General features: G+C 34.3%; 2 protein-coding genes across 7 annotated transcripts in view; one reads left to right on the forward strand and one right to left on the reverse strand.

Annotated features, from left to right (window-relative positions):
- LOC109847004 (late embryogenesis abundant protein 31-like) lies at positions 8–470 on the forward strand (the record flags this gene model as incomplete). Its single annotated transcript, XM_020416244.1, has 1 exon — positions 8–470. A coding segment is annotated over one exon (327 nt), but the record flags the coding sequence as incomplete, so codon positions are not given.
- LOC109848774 (protein MON2 homolog) overlaps positions 2,482–24,535 on the reverse strand; it is a 53,775-nt gene continuing 31,721 nt past the window's right edge. For 4 of the 6 annotated variants that reach the window (XM_020418441.1, XM_020418438.1, XM_020418437.1 and 1 more), the window contains 24 exons: positions 24,339–24,404; positions 24,209–24,268; positions 23,623–23,709; positions 23,344–23,530; positions 19,797–19,875; positions 19,563–19,704; positions 19,359–19,490; positions 19,195–19,247; positions 19,049–19,097; positions 14,873–14,931; positions 12,201–12,343; positions 11,894–12,081; positions 7,411–7,539; positions 7,225–7,310; positions 6,990–7,105; positions 6,783–6,895; positions 6,455–6,578; positions 6,250–6,368; positions 5,607–6,079; positions 4,297–4,618; positions 4,050–4,189; positions 3,334–3,455; positions 3,029–3,230; positions 2,482–2,668 (listed from right to left, as the gene is read on the reverse strand). In XM_020418441.1, the coding sequence (XP_020274030.1) occupies positions 2,581–2,668; positions 3,029–3,230; positions 3,334–3,455; positions 4,050–4,189; positions 4,297–4,618; positions 5,607–6,079; positions 6,250–6,368; positions 6,455–6,578; positions 6,783–6,895; positions 6,990–7,105; positions 7,225–7,310; positions 7,411–7,539; positions 11,894–12,081; positions 12,201–12,343; positions 14,873–14,931; positions 19,049–19,097; positions 19,195–19,247; positions 19,359–19,490; positions 19,563–19,704; positions 19,797–19,875; positions 23,344–23,530; positions 23,623–23,709; positions 24,209–24,268; positions 24,339–24,404 (3,279 nt within the window). In that variant the 3' untranslated portion in view covers positions 2,482–2,580. The remainder of the gene's footprint in view (positions 2,669–3,028; positions 3,231–3,333; positions 3,456–4,049; positions 4,190–4,296; positions 4,619–5,606; positions 6,080–6,249; positions 6,369–6,454; positions 6,579–6,782; positions 6,896–6,989; positions 7,106–7,224; positions 7,311–7,410; positions 7,540–11,893; positions 12,082–12,200; positions 12,344–14,872; positions 14,932–19,048; positions 19,098–19,194; positions 19,248–19,358; positions 19,491–19,562; positions 19,705–19,796; positions 19,876–23,343; positions 23,531–23,622; positions 23,710–24,208; positions 24,269–24,338; positions 24,405–24,535) is intronic. The other 2 variants (XM_020418440.1, XM_020418439.1) reach the window with 1 other exon arrangement.

A 24,535-nucleotide genomic window follows, 5' to 3' on the forward strand; every position in this document is an offset into this window, starting at 1 on the left:
ACCGGTCGATCAATCCGACGCCGCGTCGATCCAGGCAGCGGAAGCAAGGGCAACGGGCCTCGGCACCGCTGCTCCGGGAGGGATCGCCGCGCGAGCGCAGGGAGCAGCGGAGTCGAACGCCGGAGCTGATCGGAGCGTCGACGAGGAGAAGGTGGCGCTTAGAGATGTGCTGGATGATGCGACGACAAAGCTAGCGAAGGATAAAGTGGTGACGAGGGAGGATGCTGAGAGAGTGAAAGAAGCTGAGGGGAGAAATAATCCAAGCGAAGAGGAAGCAGGCGTTTCCATCGCGATGGAAGCAGCATCGAGGATGAATAAGCCCGGGGTCGTGTAAAGAGAGAGAGAGAGAGCAGCAGCAGCAGCTAGCGCGCGTGCTGTGTTTCTATGGTACTGTAAAATATGAAAATGTAGTAGTTCCCTGGAATAATATATTTGCAAGAAAATAAATAATTAAAAACCGTTTAAATTTACATCTGTGGTGTATACAACAAAATTCGCATGATTGTAGGTTACATGTGTTTGTCATTTGTATGAGAAAATTCGCATGATCAAAGTTTACCTGCCATGTTATAATTAGCTAATTAGATGAGTATATTGTAGGAAAAACTTGTAAGAAGATAGTTTAGCTATAGTTTTCTAATTAAAAAAATTGCGATCAAGCAGATGGTCGATTTTTGCAAGAAATAAAGCCAATTTTTTTAAACATTATTATAGAAGAACGTATAATTATGTTTTAAACTACATCCTCATCCTCAAATTATATTACAATTGTAGACAACTTGTACACAATTAATGATCCCTCTTTTATATATAATCCCTCCTTTATATATAATGAGAAATTGTTGGTATTCCTGAAGGCACCAAACAACACCAGCTAAGTGCATAAAACAATGTAAGCTAAGTACATAAAATAATGACACATGTCATATATTATTTTAATATTTTAATATTAAAAAACATAAAATAATTATTTTAATATTAAAAATTAAAATTCATGCTTTTAATATTAAAAATTAAAATTCATACATGAATGGTATTTCCTATCCATAATTAGAACCCTCGTCAAATTAAATCTATTCGTAATTAAAAAAAAGTAATTATAATTAAATAATTAATAATCTAATTAAATCATAATTATTGATAATTGAATATCAAAAAATTATATCTTTAATTCTCTTTGATTATCCATAATAAAAAAAATCTAATAATTATATTTTAATTATCTTTTCTTTTATTCATAAAGGAGGTTTATAGCCTTACATTTCAAAAAATTATCACATGTATCTCCTCAATTTTTTAAAAGATAAATTTTAGAACACCTTCAATAAGTTTAGCCATTTTGATACTAGGTCTGCAAAATTTTTTGAAACCCTGATAAGTTCAGAATTTTAGCAAGCCACCAAAATATTTTGATTTTTTACACTTAACAACATAAGGGCACTAACCCATTATTTTACAATGATGAGTATCATGATTCATCCCCCAAGGCCAATATATAACTCTCTAATCATTTCTATTTGCAGATTAACTCATAAAATTACAAATAACTATTAAAAATATAAAAAATACAGTTAACCTTTGAAAACTATGAAATTACAAACAAACCCCTAAGAAATCTAAAAATCACAAAAACCCCTATAAATTTTAAAAATTACAAACAACTAAAAAATCTAAAAATTACAAACTATCTTCTTTAAATTCTAAAAAATTATAGACAATTCCCTTAGAACTCCATAAACTACCAACAAATCCCTTAAAAATATAAAATACAAACAACCCCTAAAAATATCTAAAACTACAAAAAGCCTTCAAAAAATCAAAAATTAAAAAATGCAAAGTCCTACCAAAAAATTTGAATATTAAAAATCGCACCCCCACCCACCCGAAAAATACCAATAATTGCAAACAACACCTTTTAAATCCCAAAATTAGAAACAACCTCTTGAAGAACCTAAAAATAATATAGAACCATGAAAATAATATATAACCATTTTTGTCCACCAAAAATTATTGGGGTCAAGGGAGAGAGCTAAAAAATTATTGGACGTTTTTCTTATCAAAATTTATTGAGGATATTTTGATCATTTGGTCACACATTAACTAACAAGTCAATTTGAGAGCTTTCTGCAAAAAAGTTGTTTTATTGGGAGTTTAGTGAGAGCTTGAAAGGTGTAACAGTTTAGTGTCAAATACCCAGTCATATTGGGGGTTTAGTGAAAATTTACCCATATTTCAATTTTTATAGGGAGGACATATATTAATAATCTTATTGAACAAAAAAAAAAAAAAGCTTTACAAATTTAAAGAAAAATCAAGTCAACTGAGCACGGGCATAACGCTTGTATGCAATAAACAAAAAATAAGCAGAATGACCAAGGCGCCATAACGTCATCTAGAGACAGGAAGCAGAATACGTGACAAATATATAAGACAAATATATAAGTAAACCAAAAATTGTTGCAGAAAAAGGCGTAAAACAAAGTGAAGATCACATAATCAACAACTCGTACTGAAAATTTGGATTGGTGTGATACATACAAAGTGTACAAAAGAATTCTGTTATTGCTCTCCTGTCTCATGTCAGATGCTTAAGGAACTCTTTTGCACTCCAAGCTCGGCAGCAACGAGTCTTAAGAGAACCTGTACGAGCTCCCTTACCCTAGGTTCCCTGCCAAAGTAGCATTTTGGATAAGCCAACTCATCAAAAATATTTCTCAGAAAAATAAGTGGGTTAATTGAGGATAGACCCCTTGTAGCATCAACGGTTTGAACTTACTACCCCTCTTACTTTTATTTTTGCAGATAGAGAATTTTATTTTGACTATTCTATCCTCATAAAGATTTTTTTTTTTAACTAGGCCATTGAGGGTAAAATAGTGAAAGAAAATTTACTCAGGGGGTTGTCTGCAAAAGAAAAACTACAGGTGTAATAAGTTCATTAAACATCGTAGTGTAATAAGTTCATTAAACAGTGATACTGTAGGGGTCTATATGCAATTAACCTGAACAAGTATGATGAAACACGCACCTTGTAACAACAAGCTCACAAAAAGATGGGAATAGAAGGAAAAGGTGTGCACGAGCACCGGGATTATCCTTATCTCCTACAACTTTTAGATTTGGTTGTAAAGGAAGAACTGATGCTGTGTTGTAATCAAGAACAAGTCGAGCAAGTTCTTGAAGAACACATAGTGTTTCCTCAACTCTCACGGTTGGCAATGGATGTTCACCTGTAAGAAGAATAGAACACCAACAAAAATTAAAGCCTGGAGATAATTTGTTTTATTTAAGAATAGTTTCCAGAAGATAATGATCTATATCAAGAACTATTACCTAGGTGGTTCTCGTCTCTTAAAAACTGGTCCAATATACTTTCACATCTCTTCATAAGAATAGGTAAGGAGACTTTGCTAACTTCTGTTCTCGACGGAGACCAACTTTCTTTCGAAGTAAAACTGAACAATAAAGGAATAAATATGTTTCCACAGAGGCACGATGAGAACATTAACTCATAGATCAGATGTAACTAAAGATATCTCAGAATCACAATTATTCTGACTATCCATTTCAACCTTTTAGCTTATGCTATACTTCAAAAATGAATCTATTTCCCTATAAAAAAAAGCTAGAATAATACCATAATCTTTTCAACACATACTGCACCTTAATTGAGAAAAAATAAAGAGTAATTGAGTTGTTAAATTTAATTAACTTTAGCACCACCTGAACCACACCTCTTTTGGCATTTGGCAAAGTATCTTCTACAGAAGCTCATATGTTCCATCTAGATGTTGATAAAGTGCGCTCTATCTCACTGCCAGAGCACTTAATGTAAAAAAAAGATCACAGAAGATCACAAAGAAAGACCTAGACTTGAGGGTTGCATGCACTGGAAGCAAATAATGAGAAATAATATGAACAATATAGACATGCATGCAAGAATGTTCACTCTGGTGTCCAGAATACTGTGTCAATTTTTGCAAGTTCATATATAGAACAGAACATGACAGATCACAATACACCACCCCTCCATAAAGAGTGAACTTTACCTGCACAAAGAAAACAACATCTGTAGGCAACTCAGTGAGAATCTGCTGCAGTGTAAAGGCATAAGTCCGACGCTCTCAAGAGGTAAAGAGCCAACCCGAGATGCACAACGATCAAGAGTTGTAACCAAGCGCTGCAATACCTTTACAGAGAATATATGTTATCAAATTGGCAAATCATGATATCTGAATGATAACCCCATAAAGAAAATAGACCACCTCCTGTGAGAAAACAACAGAGTAAAAGTACCTCAATTGGAGCATCTATTTGCCCTTTTAGAACACGGTCTCCAAGAACATTAAGAAAAGTCATCTCAATTAACTCATCGGCCTTGAGTGCCTCAGCTGAAGGAGGATCAGAAGATAGAGCGTGTCCGCATGAACCAACCAGGAATATTTCATAAACATCTGCAACTTCTTTCCAGAGGCGAGCACGTGGAAGTTTAAATATATTTGGATCTTTTTTATACTCATGCACTCTGCTCAAGTCATCTATTAGAATTCGGTTGAAGCCATCAACAGCTAACCTCCAAAGAGCACCCTTGGGATTATCTCTTCTAGTAGTCATGCACCTGAATGTCAAGAAATAAACCTTGGTAATAACACAATTTGGTTCTTCGTTCAGTAGGCTACAAATCCAACAACTGATTGCTGTTTGAGAGATCAAAGAATAATTTAACATTGTAGTTAATAAAGCATTACAATTCATGAACAGGTTCTAGTAATAACAAATCTAATTTCGATAATATTAATGTCATAATGATCATTCAAGGATGGGCTAATAAGACACATATGGGACGCTAAGATATCTAATCAGGTCTACTTACAGCAGGGATACTCTTGGAGCCTGTGGGTCCACTTCAGTTTACGCCTGAAGTTACAGACATCCCTCAACATGTCCACCATGGAGGTCTCAGAACATCTTTAAGAATTATTCTAATTATTCCTTTTAATCCCTAAAACATCATGCAAAAAATGTTGCAAGACTTGCCTGATTTGACACTCAATTTGATTTCATCTAAGGGTGGTATGTCAGTCTAGTCTTTTTTTAGGGTTTTCATGTCTGAGCATCACGTGAAAGTGCAAACATGCATGATGAATCCAAGAGGACGTTTTTATTTTTCCAAAATACCGTAGAGAGTATAATGTACAAAAAGCAGTTACAAGTAATGTAATGAGGGAAAAGAAGAAAGAGTTTCCACTGAACAGTAATAGGTTTGATGAAGGAAAATGATATGGGACGAGAAGCTCGTTTGTAGTATGACACTTGAAAACAACTGGAATAACATGACCTAATGTGTGAATGTAACACATATAACCCTGTCTACAATTCATGGACAGACAGTAGTGGAAATGTAAAAAAATTTACTCTTTCAGATAAAACATGTTGCAGATAGTGGGATTCTACCTAAATAAGAAATATGCCTACAAAGTGGAATATGGAACAAAAAATCTCTACAAGTTCAATAGCTATTTGCTCTTGCTTTATCACAAATCACAAGTCAACCAGATTATTTACTGCTTATATGTGATGTATGCAACCATAGAAGCATACTCTACCTTCCAAGGCCACAGATGACTTCAGGGAACGCGTTGCACTTCTCAATAGGTGGAGCCTCCAAAAAAAGTTCCACAATAATAGGCACAAGCTTCTCCGCAAACAAATGACAACTAAATGTCATGGTATCATAAGAAGAAAATTCACCAGGACGAGGAGAAGAAGGCCCCACTTTCATCATGGAAATAGAAGAAGCGCCAAGAACAGAAGGTTTTGGTTTCAGCCGAATTTCTTTACTGATGATACTGGAATCACCACCATTAATTTGCAAACCAACAGCAAGATGAGATCCTAGCTCAATAACATTTCCACTACTTGGTAGTTCCTCTTTATTCCCTGGGGAGTGGGGTTCAGATCCAAGCAGATAGTAGAGAAGTTCTCGAAGTAACAGGGACCACATAGAAGACAAATGCTCAGTTGGCCGTATAAGAGGTAGAATCTCCAAAACTGCCTTCTGTACTGGCAGAACAGTTTCCTGGAAAAGAATACTTTTACTAAACAGTTCAAAATATTTACAAAACACCTAAATAAACTTGATGCAGGTAGGAACTGTCACTGAATTTATGGAAGTGTCCCTACAGAAACACTCAACAAGTAGTAAATGGCATAAGGGCCAGGATTACTATTTAACAACACCTGACTTACAATTTCAATATCCATATCACATGTACTCTTGGAATTTCTAATTGTTTGTTGAAGGATTGCTAGCAGCTGCAAATACATGTCAGAGTCGAACATAGTTTTCGCCTGGACATACAGATCCCCTAGTATATAAACATAATTTAATGCAGGTTACACAAAAATTTGGAGCAAACAAAATATACAAGATCAAGTGAATCAGATGCATTACCAAGACCATGTAAAATCTCCTGTTTCACCTTGTTAGCTGCAGCGCCCTTATAATTAGGTGACCTTTCAAGTACAAGCTCATACACATCAAGCAAAGATTTGATGTATTGTACAGCCAGATTTCCCTGATTTAATTAAACATACTAACATAATAAATTTCCAGTCAAAGTTAGAGATAAATTTAATGATAAGGGAAACATTTGTAATCAATGGATTGATGCCTTAATCGCCTACCATTCTCAGGGTTGAAGGAAACAAAAATAATAATAACTTTCAATCATCCGCACAATAGTTCAACAGATGATTAGAAACTGACAATTGGAACTTACTTTTGGACAATGGGAACTAACAATTGTTTGCAAACAGCTTATTGCAGCAAGACCAACTTCTTTACTTCCATTCAGGATGCTATCTTTAATAAAATTTAGAAGATGGTCCCATCCTGTGACATCATAACTCTTAGTTAGGCGATGACTAATTCAATTAATCGGGGCATCCAAGTTTCAGTAAGAAAGTGAAATAACATGAAGACTCACCGGCAGAGAAATTGGTTAATCTCTGAAGAAAGGGAAAAAATGATCGTAATAACCGCGTTATTCCACCCAGTACTAGAACAAGTGTTTCATCCCACTGTTTCTGTGCCGTATTTCGACTGCAAAGCTATGTTGTCAGTTCCAAGAAAAAAAATCAAACCACAATAAACAATCTGACAAACATATGAATCACTATTAAGGAAAACTAAGCAACTTAAATTTCAACACTTCAACATACCTGTGATGGATTAGCATATGGACAGCTTTCCCACCTCGTGTTCCTAGTTCTTTCCCTTGCCATTCATCTTTAGATGATGTTGCTGCCTACAAAAAAAAAAATAATAATAATACTAACCGGGCGCATATAAGAACAGATAACTTCAGGGAAAAAAAGGTTCTCTTTTTTATGAGGTACCAAGCTTACCAAGTGAGAAACACAATCTAGAATCGGGAACACATAATCCCTGAGGCATTCCTCCCACATGCTGCTAGAAATTTTTTGCCCATGACTACCCAGAGTTTGGAAAAGAGTACGAATGGCTGAGTTCCTTACCTATGAACAAAAATTGCAGTGAAGTCCAAAGTTGAACAAAAAAAATGATAAAAGTTGGCAAGTAGATAAGTTTTCAAATTTCTAAGAGCTGAGACTTCCCTTGTAATGAGAGTTAATAACAATGAGATGCATTTAGTTGAACTACTATAGCATAGGTGCGTTGCACGTAGACATACTCGAATATTTACAATGCACTAAATTATGATTATATTAACAAATGTACTTTATATTATATTTACCTTAGTAATATTAGGTTTCTATTATTAAGCTACATTTGTTTTCGTTTTTTAACTATTATCCTAATTTTTTTTTAAAATTAACGGATGGAAGGGTCTTTCATTTCTCAAAAATAAATGAATCACATAATGACAGTGAGTTATTTAGATTAGTATTTTATATATGAGATTAATGGGTATCCTTGTCATAGGAGGGGATTTCCTCCTATGACGCCTCTAAAATCACATGATTGGGCGACATTGTGGATGATCCGCTCCGTTGAACTTGACTACATATTCTAAAACCCCAACACACCAAGTTTGGGGTGAACCCGTCGTCGTTTGACCCTCCATCGAGCCATGTGAAAAGTTCTATTCATTCAAAACCGTTAAAATTGATACGAGTGGATGAAGGGTCAAACGACGACGGGTTCACCCCCAAGAGTTCGTATACCTTAGCTTCTTAAAAAAATTATTTAATTATCTCATTAAAGAAAATAATTTTAATTAAATTAATTTATAAACTTACTAATTGGATTTATAAATAATTTAAATATGTTTTTTCATTGTAGTTATTAAATTTTAAATGTGTAACAATGAATTAGGATAAATGACATTTTTTGAGTAATGATTTCCTTCCCACATGAAGCTCTATGAAACATAGCACCAACCAAGTTATTTGGTCAATGAATAATAATTTTCACTCACTAAATGAACATGAAGTACTTATTCACGCATAACTGAAAAGTATACAACTCACTCTCACCATTTACAGTCACACATGAACACTGGATCTCCCTAACAAAATAACAAAGAAAATCTCACAATTTCTCATTACTACATTAAGTTACACAAACTTGAAGCTCATCATAAAATCAAACATACCAGACCATCATAATGACTGGATCCACCTTTGAAATTACACCAACCAATTCGAGATTAATGGAAATGAAAGTAAATAGGCACGGTTATCTTTTTTTACTTCCTCTCTTTACTGTTCACCAGAGCAAACAGTGGAATTGGCCAGGACTGTGGCAGCTAGTTGCGAAGGTCAGGAGGTGAAGGCAGTTGTTGACGGAGTTCGAAGGAGGCCAATGGAGAATGAGAGAGACTGAGAGGGAGAGAGTGAGAGATTACACTTTGAGAAGTTGGAGCTTGATTGTTTGATTGGGAATGTCAATTGAGTTTTATAATCATAGGATATTATGTAGGAAATGATCCTAGAGAGGTTAGGGATATGAATGGTTAGAGTTTAATTTGTAGTTAGTAGGGCTATTAAATTGATGATGATATTTAATAGGCAGTTACGATAAGAATTTGAAGCTATTGCATAATAGGCTATGTTATTACATATTATTATTATTATTATTACTACTACATAGTATTATTATATTGAGTTATTATTATATAATAATAGAGAAAGAGTTTAATTGAATTAATTTTCTAATGGTAGTGAATGCAAATTGGAGGTGTATTTATTACATTTAATTTAATTGGTGGTTATGAGAAAGATTTGAAGGGGTATGGTTTATGTATGTATGTGTTTTATGTATTCATGTATGTGTTTTTATGTATGCATGTATATGTTTTAGCATAACTTGGAGGATATTTACGGAAGAAATGTTTTAACATGGCAACACACTTTTAGCATGATATTAGATTAGATTGTAACTTGAACTCGTAACACAGAACAATGAAGGTCTTTCAAGACAATGATAAAAACCATGATATATTTCCGTAGTGTGGTTTAACTCCACATAAACTAACATATTAAGTCCTATAACACCAGTTATAATCATGAAAATTCCGTAAAAGAGATAACTACAAAAACTACAAACTAAGGAATAAAAAATATATTATAACTATCACAACATAAGAAGATCCAAATTATCTTTGCAAACTTTGTAGAAAGCATTGGTATGCTTTGCAATTTACACAGTTCAGTCTAAAACGAAGTAAACATGGAAGTAACCATAAATCTTATGTTTAAAAAGCTGCTAGAGAAAAGAAGGAAGGAAACAGTCTAATGTACACACCATATATCTCGAATTGCAATGACTCTGCAATTATAATTTTAGCTAGATATACATTGGTGCCAAATGTGTTAGCTTGAGCATCTCAGATAAGAACCGTGTGGAAATTTCATGTTTTTTTTTCGAAATCCTAGTTCTAAAAAAAATGCTAAAACCAACAACTTTTGCTACAAATTAATCTTTGCCCATGCAAGCATGCCACAGATAATCAAGTCCGAGGGAAGATTTTTCTTGGTAGCTTGATGTTTACACCTATGACCTAGCAATTTAATCTCCCTGGACACAAAGGTGAACTAAAGTGTTCTAGCTTAAATGCCAAAGTCCGATAAGGTCTTGCTAACATGCAACACATTATGAAACATTCTAACGCTTAAGAAAGCAAGAAACAATGAATAAATTATCATTCATTTACTGTTAGAGTTGAATGATCCGAAAAAAAGAAGATTGACTATGACTCACTTGAGGACAGAGGACTTTGTTGCTTCTGAAAGGCCAGAAGAGAACAGAGGGACTTAAATTCTCATCACAGCCAGTAAGTATCAAAGGCGTAGAAGTACATTATTTATTAGAGTATTTATGAACTTGCTCGGATTCAAGTTACAAAGCTGAAAAATCAAAAGGATAGTGAATTGTAGCTTGAGAAAACCTAAATCACTGACAATTTCTTTTTCGCTCTTTTTGTTAGGTGATTGGGTGGTTATCCTGAGTCGTAAAGGTTTTTTTACTTATTTTGGGAAGGCAATGTGTCTGTGTAGATATGTATTTCTGGCATGCGGATGTTCTGTGGGGTGGTGGTGTTTTCTCCCACCACCCTACTTTCAGGACCATAGATGACACTAACTTCATTTCATGCAGTATTCTTATTTGCAAACCCCGTATCAGTAAGTATGGCCACATATTGATTATTAGCCTCTTTTATTCAGCATTTTGAAGTGCATACGCCCGCCTTCCTAGGCCATATTATGTGAAACATAAGTATGAAGTGGTTCGGAAACCAACCATATTCGTAAGATGTTTTAGTCAAACCAAGAAGCAACCTACCAAAATTATCCAATCGAAAAAAGTAAAGATGATAATATTTGCCTTAGGTGGTTGACTTATATATCTATGATCACAAATTGAAAGTAATGCTTATGAAAATGGAAGAATATAGTAAAGAGCTTGACCTTCAAAGAGAGCGAACTTTAAAGTTCAAATGAAAGCGTAACTTTAAGAATTTTCATGTTTCATAAATATAATTATGCATCATAAAATAATGTAAACATTCTGATTATGGTTGAAAGCATATGTAAGTACCTTTTAGTTCAAGGAGAAAAAGGAAAAGAGAAGGCAGAACAATAGTAGTGATTGTCAGCAATAGGACTTCATATTGTAGCTGATGTTGCCAGTGATAGGAAAATAGTACGTAATAGATATCTTAACCGACAGACTTGTATAGATGATGAATGTGAAGGCATCCAATTAAGTGCTAGAATGTGGTTTTATCATTGCCTTAACCGGTCAACATCCTATGTCACTCGAAGGAGGTTGTGGAGCAAAAACACATCATTATGTTGAAGTATACACTTCAATGCATGAATCACAAAGGTGTGACATACACATCAGATTGCATAGAATTTGCAGGAAGTAGTGCAAGCTTCATTTTTAGACCTTTAACCTATAAAGTTGTGCAGTGAATTGTCATCACTATTCTTCAGAGAACATTAAAAAATAGAGCAAACTTCATAGCGGGCTTTTCAAAACATAAATTGAAACGGTCTTTAACAAACTGCAGATAAATGAGAAGATCTTTTTACTATCTTGGTCTAAAGCACATATATTTAAATCGCTACGTGCTAGGGAGAATTTCAGTAGAGTAAATAGAACGAGAAAAAAAAGTCAAAGGTCATTCTAGATCATTGAAAGGATCAATGGATTGGCAGTATACAAATTGTTCCGCATTCTTGAACTTGAAATGAAAGATCGTTGGATCCTTAAACATTTCGTCATTTATCCATGTTATCAATGTAGAATAGGCGTACTGTTGAGCCATCAAAATTTTTCACAGGATGGCTTAAAAGAAACATTAAACTCGAACCACATGCCAAGTCATCAAAAACATTATACCTCAGGTCTCTCATCTTCTCCAAGCTTCTGTAGTATGGAGAAAATAGAAAAAAGCAACTTATTACGATCAATTCCAGCTGCTTTTGGAATTTGGTAATGAACATTATCATTTGAATGAAACTTTTCATCTTTAATCGCTTCAAAACCATCACCATGCTTTGAATTGAATTCTACACCAGAAGCAATCTCTGAAAACGGTAGAAACTTGAATGTCAGCATCACATATGCAAAATGGATAAAATTTAGAATGCTCATATTAAATAATGGTTAAGTTACTATAGTTAACAGTAACCACAGAAAAAATCACCAGCTTCTGATTTTTCCTCGCCGAGCTTGTTTACTAATCCCTTAGCAATAAAGTCAGTCGCTGTCCAGAGGAGGCCAATTGCCGTCAAACTGATATTTATCTCCGTCTTTTGAGCACTGTATGACCCAGTGACTTCAATACATCTGCAGGAATTAAATTAAAGAAGATTATTCAAAACAAGGATGATTGTTTCTAGCAATCAAAAGCCGATACTACAAGTACATCTATCTACAATTAAAAAAGGGAAATGCAGGTTTGGCCTGATTTACAGATTATTTTCTAGACGAGTTGGGAGGAGGAGGATGGACAGGTAGGTGGGGGTAATGGCAGCTTAACAAGTCAAAAGTGACGAAAGCAATTCCCAACATTACCTCTGAACCTTGTTCCAGCAAGATGATAGACAGAAAAACCAGCCGATGGCAAAATATTGAGGTGGCAAAATCCATCAGGTGTCAATGTTAAAAAGAAATATGTATGATCAGATTTGTTGCATTCAAAGAGAATATGATGTATATTATTGTTTGCTGTTATTTTCTAAAAACTTTGAGGACTATTATTCCTACAATTTAGATAATATCATATGACGTGAATACTTCTTTCTTAGCTGTTTACATCATAGATGTCGGGAACGTGGGACACTATAGCGAACCATGACCCAGGTTCAATCTTCCTGGAACGTGGTACACTAGCAAATTAGGTCACGTGCCCGACGAACCGATTTAGAATTAAAATTAGTTAATATATTCGGAAAAAAACAACCATTTTCAGAGAAATAAACAAAGAGCGTACCATAATTGCAACTTGAAAATTCTTTTACTGTGATTGATCCTTGAATTTGACTTTTGCATAAAATGGTACATTAAAGCAGTCAAATTCCTACATTTAAAAACCGATCCTAAAGCGTACCACGTTCCCTAGCGTACCATATAAGCCTACCTCCTCATACCCGATTCTAAATAAGTGGCATACGACGCTCCCCTTCCTGTTCCGTGAAGTAGAACGAACCGGGTTCCATGCAACTATGGTTTACGTGACCTATGCATTGTATACTTACATAGTCGCAGAGGGAAAGATGTCAATGAGGGACTCCTTGTTCCCTGTAAGAGCCGTTGATCTTGTAGGCGCCGTTAGATCTTACCATGGTTTTCTTATTAGAGGTTTTCATGGGTACAGACACAGATACACTCACACACACAAAGGGCAGCCCAGTGTACGAAAATCCCACCATTGTGGAGTTTAGAGAGGTCAGATGTATGCAGCGTTACACCCACATGCCGAGAGTCTGTCTCTGAGACTCGAATCTGAGTGAGTTAGTCTTCAATCTCTCCACTTACGCATGAAAGTGAACGAGGCATGCTATAGAACTAGTAAAAAAATCCAGGCTTCAACTCATGTAAAAAAAAGTGAAACTGACTAAAGCTATAAATCCACTATGTTGAACTTGAATATGCCATTTATGTCACCTCATCTTGATTTTAGCTTCTCAATGTATTTAAGTCATCTCCTCCTGCTTAAAAACAAGAACTGCAACATAGCAATGCAATCCAAGTATACTTCAATATAAGTATGTTAAGTTGTGTTAGTTGTGTTAGTTGTGTTAATGACAAGTGCACTGAACTCAGCCAACCATGTACTTAATGTAGCTACTGGTCAATTTGGTTACAGGTGTGTAACCACATCAGGATCCTTGTTAGAAACATCTCATGGATATTATATATTTGGGTTGACAGATTATTTATCATGCTCGTCTCTCAACATCTGAGCAGCCTACTTCTATTTTTCTATATCTAATTTGATCAGCATTTGGAGTTATCTTCCTCAACCTAGTTATTTTTTAGATTTCTTAACTTTTCTAAACCAACCTCAAAGTAATCATCGAGTAAATCATATTCACGCCCACCTTCTTTTAACTTCCCTTACAACATTTCTTGAGCTCTGAGACTCTGCCGAAGGGTCCAAGAACGAGGATCAAGATATCTCAAAAGGAAACTCTATAAACAATAATAATAAATAAATAATTGAAAGGAAAGTAAATTTTGCAATGATACCGCCATTAGTAGGAACTAGCTCTGAAGGATTCCTAAACCTGAAATTTACCCATTGCAATTTCTCTAATGTAAGTGCTCCAACTAAAGAAACAGGCTTTCAGTTTTCAAACAATAAAGCAATGCACACAGATCAACATTGACTAACACGTGTAATCTCTACTTACTTTTCTGGAGGAGACTATAAGTAAAATACCGATGCAGTTAAATTACCCATGTATTTGAGTAAATTGTTCAAAATTCTAGCCTCTATGTTCAATTTGTTTGCACTGCCCAAGATGAAATACGATAATCAGAAATGAGAAAATAATTGTTGATGCAATGCATGCTATTGATCAATTAGCGAAAAGTTCAATGTCGTTGTAAACCTGCAAGTTCAATGATAACAAAGCTGAAGAACATTTAAGACCAAGAGCATTGGCCAAAACTTTAGGGTAGAAGTAACCTACCAGAAATTTCAGCATAACAGTGGCAATAAATTGAAGTCCAAAAGCAACCTCTTGATATACAGAAAATAATAAATCAATTATCAACGTATTATCAAACTGCCCATATGAACAGGAAAAATAATTGTAAAACATAGCATACAAAACCAGAATGATTAAAAAGAATAACAAGGTATATTACACATGAAGATACTGTGCTGGTATGGTTGATATTCCATCATTCATGATGACCCGTAGGCTCTGCACAAAAGGGAGGGAGAGAGCAAAGCAATTGGATGAGTGACCATAAAAAGAGTAACTACCCAAAACAAAATTCACTTTTTCATAAAACTCGTCCTATTTTGGGACTTTCAACTAAATTAGTATTAAAATGGGCATAAAAATGGGAACATGTGCCAATTCCAGATTGAGAACAGATATAGAACCCATCCTCTAAACTATGATGCAAATTAGCTAGGTTCAAGATTTCCCTTCGGACACAGCTATACCCAGAATTTTTATAAGAGCAAAATAAAACTGGAGTAGGAAAAAAAGAAAAAAAAAGAAAAAGGGAGCGTTGTGCAACATGCAGATGTTCCTGTTGTGTCCAATCACTAAAGCATGGGTAATGTTATTCACAGATCAGAAGAGGGAAATCCCTCTTTTTATAACCTGATCTACTCAAATGGTAGAGTTTTTTTTTTAACTCAACAAGTATAGTTCAGTGAAATTTGTCATTTACGGAGGTGAATAATCAACTTGAGAGGTTGCAATGATTTGTTACATAGACCAAAGGTTAGTATTAGTTCTAACAACCAACAACTTTTCCCTAATCTGAAACAAGAATGTTCCACTTGCAATTTAGACAAGGTTAAAGGTCCTCTTAAACTTTCAATAACTAATGCAATTTTGAATTTTTCTAGGGACTATCCATCTCCACTGGGGCATCCCCATGGCGACGCATTGCATCGATGCCAGCCCGATGCAATGATAAGTAAGCAATGGTGGTTTGCTAGGGCGTCCCTCAAAAGCGGCGTGTTACATCGATGTCACTCCGATGTAATGACAAATAAGCAAATGTATTCTAAGAATCTACAATCCACTAATAGTTTGCCAAATAGTATTAGGCGTAGACTAGAACAGTATAAAAGGAAAAATAGTAGGAGACTTTTACTAGAGAATAGAATTAGATTAGCTACTTGGAATATAGGTACACTTACCGGAAAGACAATGGAACTAGCAGATGTCATGTTCAAAATAAAGATAAGTATAATTTATTTACAAGAAACTAAATGGATAGGTGAAAAATCTAGAGAAATTGAAAAGACCGGGTATAAACTTTGGTACACAAGAAAAGAAAAGAATAGAACGGAGTGGGAGTTCTTGTAGATAACATAATAAGAATAGAACGGAGTGGGAGTTCTTGTAGATAACATAATAAAAGAAAGTGTTATAGATGTAAAAAGAGTTGGAGATAAAATAATATTAAGTTGTATTAGAGGTAGAGGTTATTAATATTATTAGTGCTTACGCACCACAAATAGGCTTGCCTGAGAATACTAAAAAAGAATTTTAGGATAGCTTATATGAATTGGTACAAAAAATCCCATTAGGAGAGAAGTTATTTATAAGAGGGAATCTTAGTGGGCATGTTAGTAAGAATAATCACGAATATGAGAGAATACATGGAAGTTTCAGGTATGGAGATAAGAATGATATGGGGGAATCAATTTTAGAGTTTGCAACATCATATGATTTGATAATAACAAAAACACTTTTAGAAAAAGGATGAACACTTAATAACCTTTAAAGGTGGATTTAATAACGGTCAAATAGAATTATTTTTCTTACTAGAAGGACGGATACATTAACATGCAAAGATTGTAAAATTATACGGGGAGAGAGTTTAGCGACACAACATAGGTTGATGGTATTAGATATATCCATTAAGAAGTGGAGCAGAAACTAACATAAATAAGAAACTAAGAACTAAATGATAGAATTTAAAAGGAGAGAATTTAATGTATTTTAAGGAGAAAAAAAAATATATGGAATATAAATATTGAAAGAAATATTATGTGGAATAGCATAGCTTCTTATATTAGGAAGGTGGCTAAAGATATACTAGGAGAATATAAAAGTTGAAAATTAGACGGTAAGGAGAGTTGGTGGCGGACTGAGAGTGTGCAAAAGATTATTAGAGTGAAGAAAAATTTATATAGAGTGGCAAAAGTATAGGAGTAGAAAAAACTTGGAGAAATATAAATTAGCAAGGAAGGAAACAAAAAAGATGCTTGTAATTTTTTTTATAAGAAGTTAGAATTTAAGAAGGTAGAGAAAGATATATATAAGCTTGCTAAGATTAGAGAAAGGAAGAGTAGGGATTTGAGTAATATTACGTGTATTAAAAGCGAAGTCAAAGAGTTCTAGTAACCGACGTGGAAATAAAAGAAAGGTAGGAAAGTTACTTTCATCGATTGTTTAATGATAACCAAACAAGTGAGCAAAATAGAAAATTTGACCATATAGTGAATTATAGAAACTATTGATATTGTCGAAAAATTAGGATTAGCGAAGTTAAAGATACTCTAAAGAAAATAAAAAGTGAAAGAGTTATAGTACCGAATGATATCCCTATTGAAGTTTGGAGATATGCTTAGGATGATTAACTAAATTATTTAATAAGATTATCGAGATGAACAGAATACATGATAAGTGGAGGATTAGCACTTTGATACCGATATATAAGTATAAAGGAGATATATAAAGTTATTAAATTATCATGGCATAAAATTTATCATACTATAAAACTTTAGGAGAGAGTAATTGAGCAAAGACTATAAAAGGAGACAAGTATAGCTAAAAATCAATATGATTTTATGCCCGGGAGGCCAACTATGAAACCAATACATATTTTGCGACGATTGATGGAGAGATATAGAGAGAAGAGAAATGATCTACGTATGGTTTTCATTAATCTAGAAAAAGTTTATGATAAGAATGCCTAGAGAGGTAATGTGGTGGGTTTTAGAAAAGAAACGTGTATCTAGTTTATATATTGATGCGATTAAAGATATATATGATAGAGTAACAGCTAGAGTACGAATTAATGAGGAAGAGACTAAATCATTTCTTATTACCATAGACTTACACCAATGGTCGGTCTTAATCTCTTATCTTTTTGCATTAGTTATGGACTAACTTACTAAACACATTCAGAACGAAATCCTATGGTGTATATTATTTACAAATGATATAGTGTTAGTTGACGAAACTAAAAGTATACTTTCTAAAATAGAAAGATAGATACAAGCTCTTAAATCTAAGGGTTTTAGAATTAATAGAACAAAACAAAATATATGGAGTGCAGTTTTAGTAAAACTACGGAAAGAAAAGAGCCTATAGTGCATATTGATGGTCAAGAAATACCTAAAAATAATCATTTTGGCTATTTAAGATCAATTGTTAGGAATGATGGTGAGATAGAGGATGATATTATACTTCGAATCAAATCAGGATGGTTAAAATGGAAGAGTGCCTCAGAAGTCTTATGTGATCGTAAAATATCAATGAAACTAAATGGAAAAATCTCTAGGACGGTTATAAAACCAACTCTGCTTTATAGGTCCGAGTGTTGGACAATTAAAAACATGTGCAAAAAATGAGTGTAGCAGAAATGAGAATGTTGCGATGATCTTATGGGTATACATTAAAAGATAGGATAAGAAATGAGTACATCCATAGTAAATTAGAAATTGCTCCCATTGAGAACAAAATGAGAGAGAATAGATTAAGATGGTTTGGTCATGTACAACGGAGGCCTCTTAGTGCACCGGTTAGAAAAAAAATGATAATATTCTAGTTAATGGGGCTAGAAGATCTAAATATAGACCTAAAAGGACTTGGTTGGAAGCAATTAAGAAAATATGATAATAACTGGCTTAACAGATGAGATGACCCCTAGTAGAATGGAATGGAAGAATAGGATTCATATAGCCGACCGGCCCGACCCCAAACATTTGCGACAAAGGCTTTGTTGTTGTTGTTGTGTATCATCTCCACTGGTAGCAAATAGCACACTTAATTCACTGTTGGGTTGTTGAAAGATTGAGAGGAGACAAGCTCCATTGACTTGAATACTCAATCTGATAGACTGCAGAATCCCTTGCTTCACTCTTGTACTTGCTCAACAACTTTAAACATTAAGACTGGAAGATATGTTGTTTGTCGCTTAAAGGAAACAAATCAAATGAGTTTTACTTTAACCTCATCTCATTTGTGCCTTGCTGGTACGCCAGCCACACTAGAACCCACTAAACAGACACTGATAAATCTTCATGATCGTTCTTCTACTAAAGACAATGATGTGTAATTTCACCTGAAATCCTGACGTAATTAGATCCTTCTCAGATGCATCAGCAACAGTCCTATAGATAAAACCCGCAAAGAATGCATCAAGAAGTCAGATATCCTTCAATCTAAAGAGTGACAAAAGAATGCAAGTTGTATAGAAAAAGGAAACACCTCAGCATTTCAAGAATGTCGGGCCAGCTATAGTAAAGTTTTTCTCCATGCCTCTGAAAATAACGATTGCAAGGGGAAAGACCATAAAGGTCAGATTAGACTTATATTAAATGTTTTAGTATTAAGAGTTTGAACGGAGAAAATCCCAGCTTGAATTTGAGTACCTCTACAACATGAAGCAAAATTTTCAGAGTCCCTGCACGTACATCAGGGTTTTGACTCGACATATAAATCAAAGGCAATGGAGCTAAAACCGCACACTCAAATGATCCCATTTCAGTATTACTTCCATCCACCTAACAAAGAGATATTAAATACCTTATTACATCCTGTGAATTGAGACAGTGTATGCAAGTGAAAGTACTCACTTCAGAGTCAGGAAATTGATGAACACATGTTTTACTGCCCTGGAACTGGTCCGAACCTAAGACTGCACAGATTGATTGATCCAGTGCCCCAAGAGCCAAATTCCTTAGCTGTTGGTTGGGGTTATCAGCAAGCTGCAAAAGACTAAAATGTTCTTCTCAAAGAAAATAAAAAATGATACATTATCTTCCATTAAAAAAAGAAAGAAAGAAAGAAAGAATAATAAAGAATGATACATTATCAACAAGGAGAAATTTGCATATGATATCACCTCAATTAGATGGTCAATGACTTGATCCCATATGGACTCAAAACCTGATAGAAGAATAAAACTAAATTCAATGCAACTGAATATATCCAACCCCAAATAACATTCTTTGCATCATGTAATTCACAGCTTAAATTGTATAACTTTCAAGATTACACATGCTACTTTACTGAAAGGTCCATGGTCCGTGCAGTGCATATAGTTTAACTTCTACTGACTCTAATCTGTTGAAGTCTTACAAATTCAGGGTTTGTCAAAGGACCCATTTTCACAATAAGAATGCACATAACTATATCCTCTAGTTGACTATACACTGGACTATCTAAGGGTGAAAATGAATCCATATTTAAAGTTTATAATCCCAGCCCAGTTTTTGCCCAGACAGATCTTGCATTTTGTTACCTTAAAGAATATCTTGAACATTAAAATAGGCCTGTAAGGTGTAAAAGAGTATCCTAAATATTGTTAAAATTATGTTTACTGATATTCATGACACAGCAGATGAAATCCTACATCCAATCAGAACACACCCTGATAGATTTTTTACCCTTCAGCAGATGCTCTATAACTTAGGAAAAGAGGGGGCTACATTCAGAGGTGACTGCACAGTTAAGCATTGTAGAAAATGACACCATGATACATGTTGGACAAATTCTACTAAGGTATGTGTGATTCAACATTCTGACCAATACTAATGCTGAGGATAGTTCTTTTAGATCATTTTGACAAAGATTGCACAAACTGATAGGAAGGAGTGTCGCTTTCATGGCCTCCTAACTAGTATCCTAACTTATTCGACATGGTAGGTGCAAAACAATGTTTAAGCACTTCGCATCTTGTGATTTCAATTCTATATCAAAAGGTATTCTTTTTTACATCAGGTTATGATTAGAACCTACAACATGAGGAGCAGTAGACCGCTTGGTTTCAATACGTATGCATAAATGATGTTATTTAGAAAGTATCTGGCTATCTGCTGGTACCCACATCTGCACTTGGAATTCAAAATTTTAGCATCAACACAAGGAAGGAATATAAGAAATTGCAAATTATCCGACTAACTATTAGTTTATTCACATAGCTCGGATTCATGCAAATGTAGTACGTGGCATCAATAAATAAATGCCTTGGAGGGAGAGATTATTGCTGTGTGAGGATACAGGATATTTGAAGAAAAAGAGCAAAAAATTAATCAAGGGAAAGTCCAATAATCTGGTTAAAAAATTCTAGGGTGTTGAATTCATATTTTAATTTGAGAGTCATTAATGAGTTTTTAATGCATCTGATTCTATTCCATACCATAACTTTCATCCAACCAGTTTTAGCAATTGCTTGCTTTTGGCTAGTGTTATAATTAGTTGCCGGTGACTTTAGAGAAGGCTTTCCACAAAAACTGGTTTTGAAACTTTGTATAATATGTCTCAAATATATTGTAACATTAAATTTAGAAGGTTCATGATTTTTTATTGCATTTCGTAAATTATGTACATAAAGTGGGTATTAGCAGAATGGCGTTTGTTTCTGAAAGTTCTACTTTGGGTTTTAGATAAATCTGTTCTTAAATGCACGTTAGATGACAGCAGGGTTAAATAAGGATAGTAAATGAAACATTCTTTATTTATAAGAGAAGATTATAGTACTCCTATAACATCCTATACATACAAGTAAAAAAAACTATCTAGGGAACTAGATGTATCAGTTTACATTTTTAAGTCCAAAGGAAATACAAGTAACCTAGCTAGAGGTGTGTAGTCACAAACAGAAAACCCCAGAGAAGGTGCAACTTTGTAAGAGAAAATGAAAAGATACTGGATATAAATGACGCATAAATAAAGGACAATTCCCTGAACTACTGAAGGGGCCATCAAACAAATTTGCATAAATGAGAAACCAAGTAATGAGGCTAATGAAACTATTCTACAATACAAATCCTTAAACAAAAATTTAAAATCATTTACTTAATCGAAATTGTCAGCCAAAAGGATCTGTACCCCCATCAAGACTCAAGCCTGAGTGTAACTGCATCAATTGATCGGGACATACATACTTCAACTAAATTGTCTGGATAAGGTTATGTCCTAAAGAAGACATATATAACTCAGTCAAACTTAGAGTTCTTCATCACTAAAATAAAATCAGAGCCAAACTTTCTTTTGAACATTATCCAATTTGAATGGTAATGCATGAGGCTTAGCACCCAATAACAAATTTCTTTTTTTTTTCTTTTTTTTTTCTCCCTCCAGATTTGTTGATCTTCAATTTCAAAGTTGAAGATGATTTTGAGATGACATGACTAGCAAGGTTTTAAATATTGGATTTCGGGGAAATATTGGATTGCCAAAATCCATATCAAATTGCGGATGTCGGAGAAATATTGGGGATATGTGGTAAATATCAAAATGCCATAATAGATGTTTGCATATATAGTATAATACACTAAAATATAATCTCAACATACTTAATGAAATCTAAGCATACAAAATGTAAATAATATATACTTAGGATCATTAATCAACCTTGTAAAATAAACAAAACTACAAATCGACGTTGCAACATTTCGTTTGATTTTTTTATGCCAAAATGTCATTTTTTGTAATGGGAAAATCATGATATCTCGCCCAAAATTACCAAACGCGGTATATTGTTTTGCGACAAGCCATATAAAAGGATATATCGGTCAACATATCGGTTGATATATTTGGCATATCAGAGATACGTCACCCAAAATAACCAAAAAGCAGTAAAGGATATTTAGAGACCATATCGGTTGCAACAATCCTGTAAAAGGATACATCGGGCTAAGTCGGGAATATAAAAAACAATGATGACTAGTATACGAATGTTAAATGTGCTAGAGGTTAAGGCACCTAGGGTTTGTTTTGTGAAAGGAATCTGATCAACTATATCAAATAAGATTGATTTAGGTTTAGTTTTCAGACAAGGACAGACCAATAGAGCATTAAAGTAAGGAATTTAGGAGTTCAATTAGGATCTTGAAATGGTTCCGACTTATGGATTTTGGTTTGCTAGAGGTTTGCTAAAAAGATAAAATAAATAAAAAAAAATAAAAGAGATAAAGGCTTCACACTAACTTTCCATCGCCTTCACACTAACTTTGTGTCGCCTTCACACCAGAAAAGTTGGAAGAGGAAAAGAAATTTTCATGAAAGCAATGCACATATTTCAAGAATTCATCCTCTCAATGGTGACCCTAGAAATATTGTATATAGCACCTGATTTGAAATTTATAGAAATACCCCTGAGTTGAAAGAAGACTCTACGAACCAAACAAACAAGGAAAATCTGAAAAAGATAAAAATGTTTAAGGACATTAATAACCATAAAATGAAAATTTTAACAATCTAAAATTAAAATTTATAACTATCTTTTGGCTTCTTGATCATTATCAGCATCTCTCTCCTCTACAACTAAAATGAAAGTACACCTACTTTTCAACTAAGCAATAAGCACACAAAAGAAAAACATCTTCAGATGTCGAAAAGTCAGGTACTTACGATGTAGGTTATTTACAAGGATTGAAGTCATACGTTCCACTGAAAATGCTACACTTCCTGTATGTTGACTGGATGCTTGACCTGTGACACTTGAATTTCCTAAGATGCACTGACTTGACAACTGACACAATGCAGAAAGGAGTGACTTCACTGCAGAAACATGCATCAGTGCGGAACTTTCGAACAGCTTGTCAATCAAAAAAAGAAAACTTTATCAGAATAGAAACAAGACGTAAGAGGAAAAACTTACACCGGAATAGCTTTAGTTTTTGGCTAAACCTGAGAATTCAGTGAAGAGAGGATGTGGAAATCAGTATACTGCCCAGATGTATCCCTAGTAAGTCTTGAAACAGACGTCGGAACTTCCTATCCATAGATAAAAAGTTGATTATGAGCTTCAAAAAACTGAGACCAGTTTCGAGTCTTCGACTACATAAGGCAAAAAAGAAAAGGATGATCCCCAAAATGTGTTATATGGTCAGTAAGTCAACAGAGTCATCCAAAGTTTGAGAATTATAATGATCATTCAGCAAATTACTTGACAATCTGTATTGTCAAAGAATATGTGATGGATTTCAGATATATAAGAATAAAGACGCACTAAACGTACCTACACTAAGTGGAAATTCGTAGATTTGATTAGACCAGTGAATGCAGTAGCTCAAAACTAAATGAAATTTGGATAGATTTTAATGTCATAACACTGGTACAGCTACCACCAAAGCATAGCTATCTTCTGTTCTCATTCAGAAGATATTAAATTTTCACATGTCCTAACTTAGGAGAAAAAGCAAGTGAATAGCTTGTAAAGAAACCCAGCATTTTAACAAATTAAAGAGTTTTACAGTTTTTAAGAGGGTGTAACCTGCGTAGATGCATGAGGAGAATGGATAGCACGATCTAGAGCTGCTAGAGTGTCTAAAACCTGAAAATTGGAAGGTTAACAGCAAAGACAATAGGCCTTATTTCAAAAGACAGAAGATGTGAAAACATACCAGAGCCCAGGATGGACCAAGAACATTGTGCAAACGGTGTGCCACGTTGAAAAGTGTCCTTAATGCCTGCAGCATAAACCATATAAAATCAATCAACTCCTTAAGGAACTCAACCGAAACGTAATGATAGATAGACATAGTAAATCTGACATACGATTTGAAGGAAATAGTGCACACAAATAAAAATAAAAACATGT

Source organism: Asparagus officinalis, chromosome 7 (genome assembly GCF_001876935.1).
Source record: "Asparagus officinalis chromosome 7, Aspof.V1, whole genome shotgun sequence".
NCBI lineage: Eukaryota > Viridiplantae > Streptophyta > Magnoliopsida > Asparagales > Asparagaceae > Asparagus > Asparagus officinalis.